Source organism: Mytilus edulis, chromosome 11 (genome assembly GCF_963676685.1).
Source record: "Mytilus edulis chromosome 11, xbMytEdul2.2, whole genome shotgun sequence".
NCBI lineage: Eukaryota > Metazoa > Mollusca > Bivalvia > Mytilida > Mytilidae > Mytilus > Mytilus edulis.
The window spans coordinates 53,774,098-53,793,496 of NC_092354.1; the positions used below are offsets into that span (position 1 = coordinate 53,774,098).

The window sequence follows — 19,399 nt, forward strand, 5'->3', positions numbered from 1 at the left end:
ATTTAAACATAAAACACGATAAGAATCATGATTACCACTTAAAGCTATGTACAAAAGCGACGGGAATACACTTCTTAAAGCCGTTCAGTAAGTAAAAAATACCATCTTCTTACATGTTACCGAAGCAATTACTCTTAACAAATAAAAAATGTGCGACACTTTTTCACTCTAAACTAACTTTTCTATTGAAAACTACAAACTTGTTACTAAGTTAAGCCGAAATTGTCTCTTTTCCACTATTTTCTAAGCAAAAAGTAAAATCACAAAAATACTGAACTTAGAGGAAAATCAATTCGGAAAGTCCATATTCACATGGCAAAATCAAATAACAAAACGCATTTAAAACGAATGGACAAGAACTATCATATTCCTGACTTGGTACAGGCATTTTCAAATGTAGAAAATGGTGGATTAAACCTTGTTTTATAGCGCTAACCCTCTCACTTTGATGACAGTCTCATCAAATTACGTTATATTTACATTGATGCAATAATCACATAGAAGACGAATGCTCGTTTGTCCTATTGCCTTATCATCGAATTGGATGCCAATAAAATAAGTTACAAGGGTAACTGTTGTATCATGTTCGACTTAGTTTATTTCCATTTAATTACTGTCGTTAGCTGATATCTTGGTTTTTATTCTTTATTATTCCTTCTTGCTGTTCAATTCAGAATCATCACAACAACAAAGTGTATGCATTTTCTTGTACTGTAGATATTATGCAGCATAGTTATAAATGCAGTAAGGGTATATGCTTTCAAATAATAATGACCACGGTAAATGTGTGCAGACAAAAATTACAGTTTATTTTGCATTAGACTGTTATAAAAAGTAAAACCATCTTTGTTATTAATATAAACGGATATACAAATAAAACAACGACCCCATTATAATCGGCTATTGAAAGCAGATAAAATATATACCACTAACAGCGCTGTTCATGAATCAATATCTCTTATGTCATTGTGACGTGAATAGAATAGAAAACGTTTTTACTTTCAATGGATACGTTAAAAAACGAAGTTGGTATAAAAAGTAAATGACACTTTTGGCTAAGAGTAAATGTAAAATGTCAACAAAGTTTTACGTGAGTTTCTTGGCGGTTGTAAATGAAACAAAAAACACTTTTAAGATGTCATCCTGCGAAACGCTTTTCTAGATTAGTTTTCATCCGAAAAAGATTATACTTCTTTGTCCCTGTAATTCTTATTTGCAGTTTGTATGCATAACGACAGAGGTGGGTCTTTAATCAGAATGGTTTCATTGAATACAATTAATACATAATTTCAATCCTGCTATCTATGATGAGCTTGTTTCTAACTTACAAAACATTATGTGGTCTATTATTATCTGTGTTTTATTTTAAATGATTAAATGATATAGTAAAGTTCAACAAGAATATGAGCTATATAATACTGATATTTAGTAACAAACCTTACAAGAGAATTATCCCATCGACTTTAAATAGAATCTGAGAAACAAGATAATATCACGTAGTCTTATATTTCAATTCAAATGTGGGAGTAAAAATAAGAATACTAATAGCCTTTACACAAGCTCTTTGATTTTTGCAAAAGTGGATGTTTTCAATGTTCATTGTTTATAGACATTGATAATGAGAAGACATAAACAATATTAATTTCTTCAGATTATACTACATGTTTGTCTATGTTTATTTTCATTTCACTATTATATTTTAATACGTTTAAGGGAAATTTAATTTCTGGAAGACAAATAACACTTACTATTACATGAGTATCCTTTTTTCAGCACCTATTTAATTTCTATATAATTGTTCGGTCGGATAATTTCATAATCAATTGATTGTATTAAGGAAATCATCTAAAAAACTAAAAACAAATAGTGGTATGTATTTTCATAACAGAACCGGTAATGTGAACTTAATAAGTTGTATGACACAAAAGATTGCATTACAAAAGCATAAAGACATAGTTTATGATATATTCTTTTGACTGAAATCAACTCAAAACATAACAAAAATTAAAAATAGTTGTTTTAAGGCTAAAGAAATAAGTGCAATGCAATCTAATAAGCCTATAACGTAGTTAATATGTCCATAATATTCTATATAATTTGAGCATTTGTTATAAATGCAAAGAATGTGACAAGGGAACATTTTACTGTTGTAGAAAAGAAAATAGAAATACCAAGGATTTGTATAGTATTACTCTAAAAGAGAAGACATACATCATATTTTAAACAACTTTTCTAAAAGAGGGGTCCACTTGTATTGAATTATAATATTAAACTGTTAAAGTAAATGTGTTAAGGAATACAGGAATATTACAAAATTCTTGGATATGTTTTGACCATTTAATACAAGATGGATATATAGTTTGTTTGGTCAATATGAGCCCTTTTGTACTAAAAAGAGTTTTTACAAAAAAACATATTACAACTTATATTAAACCCTCATAAAAGGGATATTTATAACATGAAGGAGTTGTTCCCAACCTGATTATTATGACTAAGATGGAGAATTGTCTCATTGTCAGTCACACATACATAGACCAGATTTAATTATTCAATTATTTCTTGGTGAACATGGTGAACAGGGAAAAAATACTTCATAAAGTAATGGAAAGCAAAAGTACAAGTGATAACTCAAGTATTAATATTGTCAAAACGTACTATTTCATGTTTACAAAGAAAATATAATCGCTCGCCTTTACTTTTCATGCTTCGCCACAAAAATTTGCAAATTAAATATTTTTTACTTAAAATTTTCAAATCGCTCGCTCGCCCCAATTTTTGGAGTCCAAAAATCCGTGGAACAAAAAATTATATTGGTGTGGCCTTAGTATCTTTGTGTTTACTGATTATTACATAATATATCATATCTCAAAATGTTATGGAGTTAAATACAAAAAACATTCTTCCTTAACACAAGATATAGTACATACAGTAGTCATCGCTTGTGCTGATGGAAATTTATACAAGAAATACTTTATCTAAAGTTTGAGAATGTATTGCACTACAATTGTTTATCACCATAAAAATGAATATAAATATAGAAACATATTATTAATAGGTATTCTTTTCAATAATTATACACATGATTAATATATATATATGTATGATTTAATAAATATTATCCGATGAATAAGACAACAGTAAAATATGTTTGGTTTGCTATTATTTCAAAACATACGGTTAGATAAAGATGAAGACAATAATAAACTTGGAAAATAATAAATAAATATGTAAAAAACCACATAATTTCAAACTACTTTCAATGTTATTTAAATAAAAATACTACATCCCATCATCCCAATATTGATTTAAATACTATATATTAGTTTAAAACGTTTGTTACATAAATATAAAAAAACTCAATGTTTAAGGAAAAAAGGTTTCGACACATTTCTGATGATCCCGTACTTGAACTTCGTTTTCTGGTCTTGGTTATTAAATTTGATGCATTTGAAATGCGTCCTGAGATCGACATGCTTTGTTTTTTGTAACTTGCATATCTGTGCAGTTTGTATGTCTCCAATTTCTTGGCCAAAGTAAAGACATATTTCAAATATTGAAACAATACTGTCCGTTCTCTATCCGGAAAGGTGTGAACTGGGCTTTAACAACTAGATACATGAGCTTTGAGATGTATATATTTAAAATTTAAACATGATTTACCTATGAAAGTGAAATAGTGAAATACTTATTCGCTTTCAGCAGTAAGGGTCGCTTAATTTAGTCAAAAGCAGCTTAGAAACATCGATGATGAGTTATTTACTTGCAAGTAAATAATTCTACCTCCTTGAATCCGTATTCATGTGACCCTCAATTTAACCATTAGCTAAGGATTGATAACGCATGAAATATGCGTGTTCAGATATTTTAAGGAAAATAATGTCAATATTGAAAGTGATACAAAAGTAAATCATTTTATTGTCTGAGTCCATCAACACCAACTCATTCTATATGGTAAAAACGATGATTAACATTATATAATGGAGAGACCTAGACAAATAAATTGCACCAGTTCGCTATCTATTTATGTTCATATTTATATCGTTGCAATGACTGTCGACAGGCTCTTAAGGGAGTCAACTCGATAAAAAAGGATACATAGTGTCGAGCCCATGCCTTTTAAAATGTTTATTTTATTAACCGGATTTTTGTGACAAAAATGTCGGTTATTGATTTGGGGATGTACGGCGGGCGGGCGGTCGGGCGGGCGGTCGGTCGGTCGGGCGGGCGGGCGGACGGGAATCAAATGTTGTCCGTGCATTAACTCATGAACCGTTCAACCAAAGCTTTTAAAATTTTAATATGTTGTTACTGACAACTAAATGAAGGTCAAGTTCAATAATGGCGATTTTGACTTTTACCGTTCAGGAGTTATGGTTCTTGAAAGATTGAAAAATGGAGTTTACAGTCGTGTCCATGCATTTACGCATGAACTGTTCTACCTAAGCTTCCCAAATTTTAATATGTTGTTACTGATGACAAAATGGAGGTCAAATTCAATAATGGCGATTTTGACTTTTACTGTTCAGGAGTTATGGTTCTTGAAAGATTGAAAATGGAGTTTCCAGTCGTGTCCGTGCATTTACGCATGAACTGTTCTACCTAAGCTTCCCAAATTTTAATATGTTGTTACTGATGACAAAATGGAGGTCAAGTTCAATAATGACGATTTTGACTTTTACCGTTCAGGAGTTATGGTTCTTGAAAGATTGAAAAATGGTGTTTCCAGTCGTGTCCGTGCATTTTCTCATGAACCATTCAACCAAAGCTTTTGAAATTTTTATATGTTGTTACTGATGGCAAATTAAAAGTCAAGTTCAATTATGACGATTTTGACTTTTACTGTTCAGGAGTTATGGTTCTTGAAAGATTGTGAAATGGCGTTTCCATTCATGTTGTTGCATTTACTCATGAACCATTCAATCTAAGCTTTTCAAATTTTAAGATGTTGATACTGATAACAAAATGGAGGTCAAATTTGATATTGACGATTTTCACTTTCACCATTCACCAGTCATGGTTCTTGTGATATTGCCAGGACACAAATAAATATTAATAAATCCGGTTTGCTGTCGTTGTGACAGCCTCTTGTACTTTTTTATAATTTGGATATACGTTTTAGTAGGTTAAAAATCTTCGTCAGCCAATGCCCTATTAATTAATAATTTTTTATCATTTGTTTGACATTCTTCAAAAATTAGCTACTCTGTAGACGACGAATGCATTATTATACAGTGTCAAGTTTCCGAGCATGTTCTGTTGAAAGATATGAACAATACATTTGTATCGTTATTAGGAGAAGTCGATTTTAATAGTACATCTTCGATTGTTTCTGTGAAATGTATTGAAAACTTTTATAGACTTTCCTCGATTCTCCATTATTACAGACTTCATTTAATCATTTTGTCGTTGAGTTGTTAGACTGGTTGAACTATATAAGCTCTTATTGCATAAGTGTCACATATAATCCTTTAAACATAATAATCAGTTACTGAAATATGCATTTTTACAGCCAGATGATATTTTTATATCACTTAGAGCACATTATGATTGTCGTTATTTCCAAGTTAGACAATGATTTTGCTGATAGATAGGCAAATCGCGGATTTTGGATTTATCGAGCACACCTTTTTGTACTGCTTATATATTATATATAAACCCAGAGAAGGTTTGTTTCTCACGGTAAAAAAAATAACCAATTTCGTTTTGTCGTAATAAAAATAAGGATATGTAACCTCAATTTTTCTTAATAATGTTCTAATGTTGACAAAATGCAAAATATTTCTTTTAAAGCGCCTTTTACCCGCTACACTGGATTTGTTATCACATTAATGTTTGTCATTATTGAAATAATTCTTTGTTTTGGTTTCGTATAACAAAGATAAAGCCTTTTATCATAATCTGATTTCATGTTGGAAAATAGAAGTATGGATTTACGTGTACTAATGTAAGTATGGCTTTACGTCTACCAACTTGTGTAGACCTTTAATAGAACTTTAGCCAGATGACCAGGAGTAAATATATCTGTGCAGAGTGCTACACATGTTCGGCTTAAGAAACATTAAAATATTATCAGACATCCCACACAGATTTCTCCCACCTTAAAAAGAAAATATTACAGCAATAACATTGGGAATGATTGTCAATAACAAAAATTTCCAGAGACCGCGGGAAAACATGGAAAAGGCACCAATCTACTACAGTTCAATGTTGGGATTCAAACAATAAGCAAACACACACCATGTAGTTGAATATTCGAATACAATCAATACGTAATAAAGATCAACGTGTACACGGGCTTGTCTAGTTTTACTGTTAAATGATTATGTAATTATATATTCTTGCTTTAGCATATTTTGGTTTGAGTGTTCTAGTTGAAGGTCAAAACCGAGAAGAAACTTGAACGCATTCAGTTTCATTTTATTATTATTTATTTTAAGTAATTAAACGATACAGTTTCTGACACTTTTTAAAATAGAACTGGATTTGATTTGATTTTGGAATTTTGATTTTGGAATTTCCATTTAAAATTTTCCTCGGAATTCAGTATTTTTTGGGAGTTGAATTCTTATCATTTGAGATGCATAATTTGCAGACCAGATATACTAGAAAGAAATGAACTCTTATTAAATGTTAATAAAAAGCAATGTTAAAGAATAAAAATATATGGTGTTGTTCATGTTGTTGTTTAACATCCTTAACATTCTTTGTATTTAGAATAATTGTTCGGATCTTATTGAATAAAACGGAAGAATGCACTACATAATAGGCTTAATAGATTGCAATGTTCTTATTTCTTTAGTTTTAAAATATCTATGCTTCATTCTTTTTTTGGCTTATTGATTTAATATTGCGATCTTTTGTTTCCTACAACTTGGAAATATTTCACATGACTGGTTCTTCTATGGAAATAGATATTTCTTTTCTTTTGTGATGACAATAAATAAATAAAAAACGTTTCGGAGGATGAAATCTTAAAATTGTTTTTTTTCCATTAACAACAATCTTGAAACTTGTACATGTTCTTTTAGCTTATGCTAAAAAGTATCATTAGCTTTTCTTACCAACTAAGTTTGTTGGATGTTTTAACATATCTATTGAGAGTCAACACGTTTTCTATTCTATTCACTTTAAAATAAGAGTGATTGTTTCGTAAACAGCACAATTAATGATATATATTTTATCTTCTTTCATTAGCCGATTATAGTGCGAATGTTGTTTAATTGGTATACCCGGTTATATTTACGACAATTATCCGGTTTTTACTGTTCATACAAAAGATAACATTTTTTCTGCACACATTTACTGCGTTAATTTTTTAAAACCATATATCCGTGCCACATTCATAAAGAGCCTGCATAAAATTTACTAAGAATAAGGCTCGATATTTTTCGACAGGGTTAGACCCAATCGTTTGTCTAAAGTGTAGATTATCGGTTAGTGTTTATTGAATGCGACTGATGAAAAGACTAAATGTATCAAGACATAATAACGTGACCTAAACAAATCTCCTTAGAAAAAACAAAACAAGTAAATGCATTCATTTTCGTTCTTCTCATGTTCTTGAATGGAAAAGTAAGAAGGAATAAAAAAGAATAAAAACAATGTATCAACAAACGACATTATTTTCTGATATTATAATATTGACAGGAAAGATAAAGTATGTATTTATTGTAATTCCATTGAAGACGATTTTTTTATTTTTTATTGGAATGTTATAAATATGCTGACATAAGGGACATGTATAAGTACCGGGCAATGTCCACTTGTATTTTTGTCCATCTGATGAGTTAAGCCTTTTTCAACTGATTTTTATAATTCGTTTTTATGTTGTACTGTTATATCACTGTCCCAGGTTAGGGGAGGGTTGAGATCCCGCTAACATGTTTAGCCCCGCCACATTATTTATGTATGTGCCTGTCCCAAGTCAGGAGCCTGTAATTCAGTGGTTGTCGTTTGTTTATGTGTTACATATTTGTTTTTCGTTCATTTTTTTTTACATAAATAAGGCCGTTAGTTTTCTCGTTTGAATGGTTTTACATTATCTTATCGGGGCCTTTTATAGCTGACTATGCGGTATGGGCTTTGCTCATTGTTGAAGGCCGTACGGTGACCTATAGTTGTTAATGTCTGTGTCATTTTGGTCTTTTGTGGATAGTTTTCTTAATTTGTCAAAATTGAATGTATATCCTATTAGCTGTACTTGCTTTTGGAAAAAAGTATTATTATTAATTGAAATAAACAAAGTCGAACATGATACAACAGTTTCCCTTGTATATTATGTACACATCCAATTCGGTGATAATTTTATCAGATAAACGACCACGTGTCTTCTATATGTTTATTGATTACAGAATAGTCGACTAGAGACAAAAACGGATTACCTTTGTTGCAAACATTTAATTATCAATAGAAAAGTCCGTTTAAAGTGAAAAAAAAATGTCGCGCATAATTGTTCCGGTAACATGTTACAAGATAGTATTTTTTACTCACTAAATATCCAATTTTATAAAAATCAAAAAATTTTTGTTTCGACTATCAGTATTCTAGTTTTCACTCCCACCTTTGAATTGAAACATAATGATTACGTGCTATTTTCTTGATTCTCATATTCTATTTGAAGGCGACGTTATTATTCTCTTTCAAGGTTTGTTATTACATATCAGTTTATATATCGTGTGGACGAGGCGCGGTTTTGACTTATTGAATTTTAAGCGTGCTGTTTATTCTTTAGTTTTCTATGTTGTGTCATGTTTACAACTGTTTTTCTGTTTGTCTTTTTCATTTTTAGCCATGGCGTTGTCAGTTTGTTTTAGATTTATGAGTTTGACTATCCCTTTAATATCTTTCGTCCCTCTTTTAAACCTGATGCCTTTTGTTATCTTTTATTCATGTTTTTCTTTGCCTAATACGTTCTGCTATTTATGTATATTGAAGTCCTGTATTATTATGTTGTCATTTTAATATCATATTTAACAATGCCATTAAAGTGCGAGGTTTGGCATGCCACAAAACCAGGTTCAACCCACCATTTTTTCTTTAATGTCCTGTACCAAGTCAGGAAAATGGCCATTGTTATATCATAGTTCGTTTCTGTGTGTGTAACATTTTTACGTGGTGTTTCCGTTGTGTCGTTTGTTTTCTCTTATATTTGAGTGTGAATTCACATTACAATAAGACGTGTCAGGGTACTTTTCTATCCCAAATTCATGTATTTGGTTTTGATGTAATATTGGTTATTCTCATCGGATTTTGTCTTATGTTTAGTCCGTTGCCATGTGTGTTACATTTGAATGTTGTGTCGTTGTTCTCCTCTTATATTTAATGCGTTTCCCTCAGTTCTAGTTTTTCCCGATTTTGTTTTTTGTCCATAGATTTACGATTTTTGAACAGCGGTATACTACTGTTGCCTTTATATAACTCATATTTGTGTTGAACTGTAGACGCTTAATCATTGAAAAAATTCAGAGACAATAATATATTGCACACATTAGTAACATTACGTTTTAACTTGATTTATCTTTCAAAGACCAGATTAACCAGGACATTGTTTTGTATTTTAAATAATAGTAATCCCTGTTGATAGGACTACTTACTACAAGCAAAAAGTACAGGGACAAAAACAAACCTATCTTATGAAATTCATATGGTTACAGTATTGAACGTTTTGACGGCAGTAATTCATACTAGAGAGTAAAAAAATACTTATTAATTGTTACTAGAACACAAATGGTAGAGGATGACAATATGTATTGTTGTTGCATAGCATAATTCACATTCTTTGAATTTATAATAAGTGCTCAGATTATATGAAATTAGACGGAAGTATTACATAATAGGCTTATTAGAATACAATTTTCTTATTTCCTTAGACTTAAAATTTATATGCTGCATTCAGATTTTTTTTTGCTTTTTTTGTGTTGATGTCAAAAAACGGACTATTCTACAACATATTTCTTATTGCTTGTAAAGTGCGATCTTTTGTCTCCTTCAGCTTGTTAAAAGTTCACATAACCGCTTCTGTTCTGAAAAGATGTTTTTATTTTTATGATGAAAATAAATCGAAAAAAAGCGTTTCGGAGGATGGATTTTTAAAAGTTTTTTTTTCTTTTACAAACGTCAAGAAACTCACGTTAAACTTTGTTGACATACTACATATACACTTAGCTGATGCCAAAAGTGTCATTAACTTTACAAATGTACTAACTACGTTTGTTGAATGTTTTAACGTATCTAAAGCATGTATAGAAAGTAAACACTATTTTATTCACGTCACTATAAAATCAGAGAGATATACATTTTTTCTGCTTTCAATAGCCTACACTTCTTGCTAATGTTTGGGTGCAAAGTTCTCAATACCAGAGGCAATGTCTTTAAGCAGTTACCAAATTGATATTCCCATCAATATAGGTTTTAAACAGCGATAATGTATACTAAGTCTTCATTACCATTATGATGAGCAGAATTAACCCATACAACGAAGTAGTCACGGACCAGCCCAGATTCGTGGTCAAAATCTAAAATTTTCTTCGGAGTCCGACATACAACAATAACGAACTTCTGCTACTTTAACTATAGGCAAACGTCTAATAACTTTATTTTCTCAAAAACACCCCTTAAGTAATACTTAATTATGCTTTTTATGAATGTTATGAGCGCATATACCCGTAAAACCCGCATTGTAAGTATATAACATGAACACACACCACGTGCTTCATGTCAACACAAACACGTGTTTAAAGTAAAAAATCCCACGACCGGTACTACATCATGTAACCAGTACCTTTAATGAATACATTAATACTTGGAACATTCGATTTAAAATTATCGGTCTATATGTATGCATTACACCAGGTTCCGATCAGTTTGTTTATATTTCAGATATACAATATTGATTCCTGAACTTCACATGTTACATTAAATCAATAAATCACAAAGAGAAATAATATTTATTAATACATTTCAATTTGATTGTAAAACCTCGCATTTTAATGTTGATAAATTAAACTATCTCTAGATGATAAATATCGTAATCAACTGAAAAAGATTGTTTGTTTGGTTTTTAATGTTAAATGAAAGGTTGTAAGTCAACTGATAAACCTTAATAGTCTTGTTTTATTGGTTTTTTTCTTTCATTAACCTTAACTCAACATCTGTTTCTATAGATTTGCATTTTTGAAATTATCAGATGATATTAGTCATATCAAGAAAAACGATTTTTATTATTTGTAAACACACGTATTATGAATAACACTAACTATATCATGTATATTTTTCAAGGTTTATTACGTTTAATGGTTAATACAAAGGTCGTAGTAGATTGTGAACGTCTTTGAAAATTATATTGCCTATCAATGTCTTATGAACACTAAAAGTCAGAATTGTATTCAAAATGTCAAATAGTAACGAATATAATTTTGAAACTTGTTTTTCTGAAATATATTATTGCTTATAGATGTTTGTGTATTTTTTACTTATTTATAGTAAGACGACAATATAACTGAAATAATGTTTTAAACTTTATCTATGCATTCTATGCATTTTGTCGTAACATCATAAATGGTTAATCAGAATAAAATGTAGGATGCTTTTTTATTACGACCATTGGAAAGACTCAACCTTTTGATGCCCAAGGTTTCACTTCTTTGTGGTTTATTTATTTTGTATTCATTACTTTGATAATTATCTGTTTAAACATAGGTTTTTTGACATATAGAAAAGCAATAATAAAAACATATAAACTTTGTTTTCGCGACTATAATAAATTTCGTACTTTAGTGTCTATAATGCAATATATTTTGGATTTCATTTATAAACTATAAACAAATAGAAAAAGAAGGAAGAAAAAACAGGCAAAAAGCAAAAAAAATAAAAATCAACATAGAATAAATTAGTCATTGAGCAAGATGGCCTCAACTGTATACACTTTTTTTTCTTGCTCCACAATTAACAACCAATTTTTTTTTATCTTATGATAAAGCATTATACATTACAAGACTGCTATGGCTCTGGTATAAAAAGACATTACGAAATGATCACATCTTAGGTCATCGTAATAACCGAATATAACAGTTTGAATTTATTGCACATTTCAGCAGACGAAAGAAATGCTAGAACGTTACATAATCATAGAAGCAAAAGAAGCCGCAATCTAAATAAGGGCATTGATAAATGCAGCACCAAACGAATTGAAAACTGCTTTTTAATAGAATGAATATTTCCTTAACTAACAACGTGTTTGGTTTTGACAAAACACTGATAAACTTGGAAAGCAATACATGGATATTTATACAACACAGTTTTAAAATAAAATGAATGTTTGTACCGATGAATACACTACTGTAAGCGTGTTTTAACATCGAATCGAGCAGAAAAAAAATCCTACACCCAGATCAAAGTATCATTAAAAAATGTAAATAAATAATTTTGTCGAAATAGGGTTACGCAAACTCTTACTTGATTTATCTAGGATTCTGTTCAAATGAATCCATGCATTACATGACTTGCATATCAGACACTAATATAGCGAGTGAGCTCTACTGGTTTTTGTTGTTTTCAGATTTTATATATAAAGTACTACTTTAAAAATAAGTTTATCAGTGTTTTGTCAAAACCAAACACGTTGTTAGTTAAGGAAATATTCATTCTATTAACTTTGTCGATTAACATTTACATAAGTTGTAAAAATCGAATCAATTCTTTGTTTGGTAACTTTTCAAAATTTGATAACGAAACATACGAAATAAACTAATCATAGATACCAGGACTAAATTTTGTATATACGCCAGACGCGCGTTTCGCCTACAAAAAACTCATCAGTTACGCTCGAATCCAAAAAAGTTTTAAAAAAAGCCAAATAAAGTACAAAGTTGAAGTTGAGATCCAAAACTCCTAAAAGTGTTGCCAAATACAGCTAAGGTAATCTATGCCTGAGGTAGAAAAGCCTTATTATTCTAAATATATTAACTAAATTATAACCCTGATGAAATGCAAAGGAACATCTTTCTGACAGGTTAAATTCTCTTCCAGCCATTAACATATAGATTGAAACTGGCTTTAGGCCATCTCAACAGCATAGTTGAGAGAAGTAATTAAAAAAAATACAAGGATTCCTCATTAGAAAAAGTATGCATTGTCCCCAATAGATAATCAATTTGACAAAAAAAGAAAGCACTTCCCGAAAACAAATATATGTTAAAGTATTACTATATTTTCACAAAAATTCATATTATTATCATAGAATGCCAGTAGATGACGATAGATATAAAACTTATGTTTGTTATACGAAATTCCGATATCTTTTCTTTTTATCAACGAATCTTTTAAACAATGAGCAGATACAATTTAAATGTTCTAACATCACATACAGACATAGCAAACTCAATATGTTTTTGAATCGTCGCAATCCCATATGATTGCTAAAAGAGTCTTACGATAGTCAACGGAGTTGGCTATAAATATCGAAAGTAGTGATTTCGAATTCTAATTCTATAAATTATTTCATTTGTTGTCAGCAGTTGATAAGTAACCAATCAGGATATTGGTATACGTAAAGTCAATACTTATAGACTGCGCATTCTTCTCATTTGAGAATAGCTGATATATAAAAGGTAATGTTGATATTACCTCTAATTGAATACGGTATGAACTTTACCAGTAATTGCATATGAGGAATAATACACAAACTTAAAATGGTAAGAAATACTTTTATAGTGTTTATTCTGTAAAAGTCAATCTAACGAATGTATAATTTGTGATAATTTTTCTGAAATTGCTTTAGGGATTGATATCAAAATGATTTATTCATATTCAGTATTTAATATATATTATGACAGTTGTTTTAACAATATTTGAAAGAGAGAAAGGGAATACCAATATAAGCATAAAATACAGACCGCTTACTATTCTAAAAAACCAACACCGCATGCAACGTTGAATAAACAACAACCTCGTTAAAAAATCACTGTTCATCATTTTGGCCACATACACATATTGATATGATGTAATAAACGAATAGCAAAAATCCAAATGTAATGAATATTTTCAGAAGACTAGGTTTAAGTCTTAAAATAAACGCGTTGAACCACTAACCAATAGTAAGAAAACAATGTAATTTTTTAAAAGTTTTATCATGAATTATAGAAATACACTATGTTTTGATATGTTCTTGATCGTAAGTTAGTATTACAGAAAATGCAGTTATATACATGCATTCAATATTAGAGGCAGGAAGAAATTCAACAGAATTATAATGAGAAGAAATTAATGCGTCATATTGTATACCCAATTATAATCCCTAAAATATATGAATAGACATACAGTTCTGGGTCGTAGGAAATAAAGCAATAACGTATGAAGCAGTGTTTATCCTCATTGGAATATTCAGAATAATGCTGTTTGGTAAATGCAGTACTTTGGAGACAACTCGCTATTGCACATATAAAAATATGGTATGATTTCCGTTGATAGAACACAATGAAGATGTTCGGAACTATAAGTCAACATACGGTCATCAATAATAAGCAGAACAAAAAACGGAAATTTAAAAAAGTACAAAGTTAAAGAGCATCGAGGACCCATGATTACGAACGGTTATGTAAAATACAGTGAAGATAAAAGAGGGACGAAAGATACCAGAGGGACAGTTAAACTCATAAATCAAAAACAAACTGACAACGCCATGGCTAAAAATAAAAGAGACAAACAGACAAACAATAGTACAAATATACACAAGAGAGAAAACTAAAGAATGAGTAACATGTATTCCTGGATAGCATATACTTTGAATATCGAAATTATCAAAACAGAAATGCTACCTACAAGGCTGCTGATACCCTCGAGGAAGAAACCTAACTCAGAAGTTGCAGCGACGAATTGGCTGTACATTATTTCTCCATATAAAAGAAGATTCAAATTGTGTACGTTAAATTCATGTTTCGTCTACAAAAGATTCACTAGAAACAGTATTACAACTATTATAAACTACATGAAATACGTAGTTGAAATGGATTGATGGTAAAAAAAAATCGAAAGTCTATTTTGCAGCCTATTTAGTATTACCAAGGTGGATTTGGTATGATTGCAAAAGAGAATATTATCCATTTAAGTACAAGTGAAGTAGATATTAGTAGCTATAGGCATCCGTTCGGCCTTCCAAAATGAGACAAACATGCCATATAGGCGGCTGTAAAAATCCGGACAGCAAATTATCAACAATTGAATTACAATAAACTATAGGCCTATTTTATAAAATTGTCCAAAAACAAATGTAACAGAAATAAACCAACAAAAACCACTCAAGAAAATGGTAAAGATATGCGCACAAAGCATGCGTCAGAGTTAAATATGGGTGAAATGACCCCCTTCCCCCTTCCTGGGACATTGGTGTAATAGGGCAACATAAGAACACATTTTTCAAATCAGTAGTTTTTTTTTTATCCGCACAAAGCAACAATAGATTTTTTATTTTGAAAACAAAAACATTGAACAAAATCAGATTTATTGCAAACTAAATGTCTCAACAGTACTAATAAACAACAAGAATACTATCCTCACCGACTACAAGACTTCACCGGTAAGTGTGACAGTTATGTTTCTATTAAAACTCACCAATACTTTCTTTACGTGTTACTTGCATTTGAAAAGTAAAGCTTTGCATTTATAACCACATAAACGATTTCCCCTTAAATATATAATTGCGTTGGAAACCTTATAATTATGTTTCGATTTAAAAGGCAGACATGACAAACTGTCATAAATCATTACACTCAAACATTCAGTCATTTCTTAAACAAATGATTGTACAATCTGTATAGATAACACAAAAAACCTGATTAACACCGACTGTGTGTACTACTATATATTAATAAAAGATGAGGGAACGAGACAACCTGAATAACACCTGCTGTTTGTACTACTATATATTAATTAAAAATGAGGGAACGAGACAACCTGAATAACACCTGCTGTTTGTACTACTATATATTAATTAAAAATGAGGGAACGAGACAACCTGAATAACACCGGCCGTGTGTACTACTATATATTAATTAAAAATGAGGGAACGAGACAACCTGAATAACACCTGTCGTTTGTACTACTATATAGTAATTATAAAGATGGGGGAACGAGACAAGAGGGACATTCAAACTCATAGATCGAAAATAAATTGACATCGCCATGACTTAAAAAAAAAAAGACAAGCAGACAAATAAGAGTACACAAGATATAACATAGAAAACTAAAGACTAAACAACACAAACCCCACCAAAAAACTGGGTGACCATAAGTTATAGTATGCATATACATACACATCTTTTTGGAATTTTGGGTCCTCAATGCTCTTCAACTTTGTACTTGATTGGCTTTATAACTCATAATATAGCGTAACTCATGCGTCATATGTAGACAAAAGGCACGTCTGGCGTATTAAATTATGGACCCTTTAATAACTATAGAGGATCTCATCAGAATTGAAAAGAATCCGTTTATTCAAATTGATTATACCATGTGTTGCGTATTTATATTTTATTATAGAATCATTAATTAAAAATATTGTTATTTCAGATAGACATGAATAATATGTCTTCAACACGATGTCACCGCGATTCGTTATATAACAGACTGTTTAATATATTGTCTAACAATACTAATGCCTCCAGCTGTTTAACATTGTACAGTTCCAGCCCTGAATATCGAGATGTTTATCATGCCGGGAGATATTTCTATGCTTATTTTACACCTATCATTATCGTTGTTGGGATCCTTGGAAATACATTATCACTTAATGTATTTCTGTCACGAAATCTACGATCGTTGTCTTCAAGTACGTATTTAGCAGCCCTTTCTGTATCCGATCTTTTTATACTAACATTTTACGTGACAGTTGAATGGCTAAGAAGAGGGTTAACTTTTTTATTCCCTGGATCTAATGTGAGATTTCTTGATGTGAATGGTATGTGTGAATTCCAATTGTATATATCATATGTGTCGAGATTTATGTCGTCTTGGCTATTAGTGGCTTTTACAGTTGAACGATATATTGGCATTTGTTTTCCATTACTTCGAAGAAACCTTTGTACAACGACAAGCACTCGGAAAATTGTTTCTGGAATCTTTTTATTTTCTGCTATCATAGTTATATACAAGCCAATACTAAGTGGGATTTACAAGAGTGATGCGGGTAATCTATACTGTACTGGATCTCCAAAACACGGCTTCATATCATTTGTGTTCGATTCAATATTTGCACTTCTTATTTCATTTGTTCCTTTCGTAATCATTATGGTTATTAATATTTTAATAATAAAAAAACTTCTCCGACAAAAACGTAGTAAAAATTGTAAGAGAGTGATGACAGAAGAAAGTACAATCCGTCTAGAATTTACAATTATTCTGCTAGCGCTGTCTATATGTTTTATTATTTTCAATATTCCATATCTCGTATTGTGGTGCCGTAACTTTCTGACTTCAAAATATGTCACAACATTAAACGCCAGCACATCAGACGTCAATTTATCTTACTGGCAAGGGCTTTTATATTTTGTTCGTACAATTTTCTACATCAATTACTGTATTAATTTCTTTCTGTATTTGATAACCGGCGCATATTTCAGACGTGAAGTAAGAGTGTTATTCTCGTACAAAACTCTACGAAGAAGTATAGATCGCAATGTTAAAGATGACGAGGCATATGGTTGTCTAAGACTAATATAGGTTAATATTTTAATTAAAAAAAGATATTTTTCTACAAGAGTTCACGGGGCTATAACAGAATTATACGAGACTCATCAAAGATGAGAAAATGATAGAAATATTGTGTTCTTGTACTTTATATTTTTATGAAATAGCATAATTGTATTTATGTAAAAAATAAAAATGATAGAATTTGTTCATACTTTGCCAAAACGTTGTATCTATTGATACATGTTGAAAAATATAATAAAAATGATAGGTCACCGCGCATTTTCGCAAGCTACAGGGTGGGACAAAATGACACATTTTGTATAGATTATACAGGAAAAAACACCATTTCGTGATTAAAAACTAAACAAAATGATAGAATTGTTAAATACTTTAGGAAAAGATAGCTTTCAGACACTGCTTTGAGAATATCAAAAGAAAAGATAGGGTCACCGTACGTTTTTTCCGGCTAAAATACAAAATAGGAAAATTCCATACAGAATCCTTCAGAAAATGCACTTTTTTATAGTTACCTCCCCTTAAAATGCCAATTTAAAAAAAATAATAAAAACAACCAAAAATAATATACATTTGCAAAAATATCAATATTTAGAAGTTGTATTCTTATAAATTGGTACTTTTAAATGAAAATGTACATTAAACATCTGCATTCCTGCCTCAAATTTTGCTAATTTGATGGAAAATCTGGACCTTTGATTTTCTGTTTTGTACAATCCAAGATGGAGGAAGACACCCATACCACCTTAAATCACTCGTGAATCTTTTTGTAACAGTTTTCGAGTAATAATATGCTGTAACTGATGACAAAAAAAGAATGTCAAGATAAATACCAACATTTTGACTTTTACACTTAAGGACTTATTTTCTATGATCATGATGATATTTTGAAATTAAAGTAGTTATTTGTCTTTTTTTGTCTTTTTTTTTATGACAACCTTCGCAATGATTTGATAATGTAGATACATATATGGTGTTGCTAATGAAGGAATGAAGGTAGTGTTTTTATAAAAAAAATAACAAATACTCTACGAATTGCAAGATGCCACTACTGATGAATAAAAATATTGCCAAGTTTGATATAATTATATTGTTTCCAACACTGCAACCAATATGTTACGAACTTTTTCAGATTTGAAATACTTTATTTTTAATATTCCAAAGTCGAGGCTAACCGAGCTTTTAAAGTAATCAAGTTTGCTATTAGGAATTGATAAGTATAGTAGTTCATGAGTTATAGGGTTGGACGATGATCCTCTAATGATTTTTATTTTTCCTTTTCCAAGATTTGCAGACAGTCGTTTGTTAGTTTTTATGTAACTACTTGAGATTGGATTGACATCACATTACGAAAATCAAAAGAAATCCAAACAAAAGATGACGTCATTAAATTTCGACCAATCGTTTAACGCGAACAGATATTTCCTTAGTGACATGAGTGATGTGGTATACCTTTCGCACATTGATCAAGAAATTGGAAAATAGCACAAAACATTGAGAATGAGACCGTTTCTGCTTGCTATTTAATAGTTAAAGTCATTGAAAAGCCCAGGATGATATATCCAATTGACAAATCACACCTTGTTTTGGTTTCTCTGGTTGAAATTGAACTTTTTTTTTGCGAGGGAAATTTAAAGCTCTGAAGTGACAAAAGGAGAATTTCAGAACACAGTCATTGTAAAGAATTACACAAATCAAAAAA

The 19,399-nt window shown here is 30.5% G+C and overlaps 1 protein-coding gene across 1 annotated transcript; it reads left to right on the forward strand.

Moving 5' to 3' along the window:
• The first annotated feature begins 13,557 nt into the window (after window positions 1–13,557).
• LOC139494884 (cysteinyl leukotriene receptor 2-like) lies at window positions 13,558–17,855 on the forward strand. The gene is made up of 2 exons (XM_071283030.1): window positions 13,558–13,691; window positions 16,564–17,855. The coding sequence occupies exons 1-2, from the start codon at window positions 13,689–13,691 to the stop codon at window positions 17,710–17,712; spliced, it is 1,152 nt and encodes a 383-aa protein (XP_071139131.1). The 5' UTR covers window positions 13,558–13,688; the 3' UTR covers window positions 17,713–17,855.
• The last annotated feature ends 1,544 nt before the right edge of the window (window positions 17,856–19,399 follow it).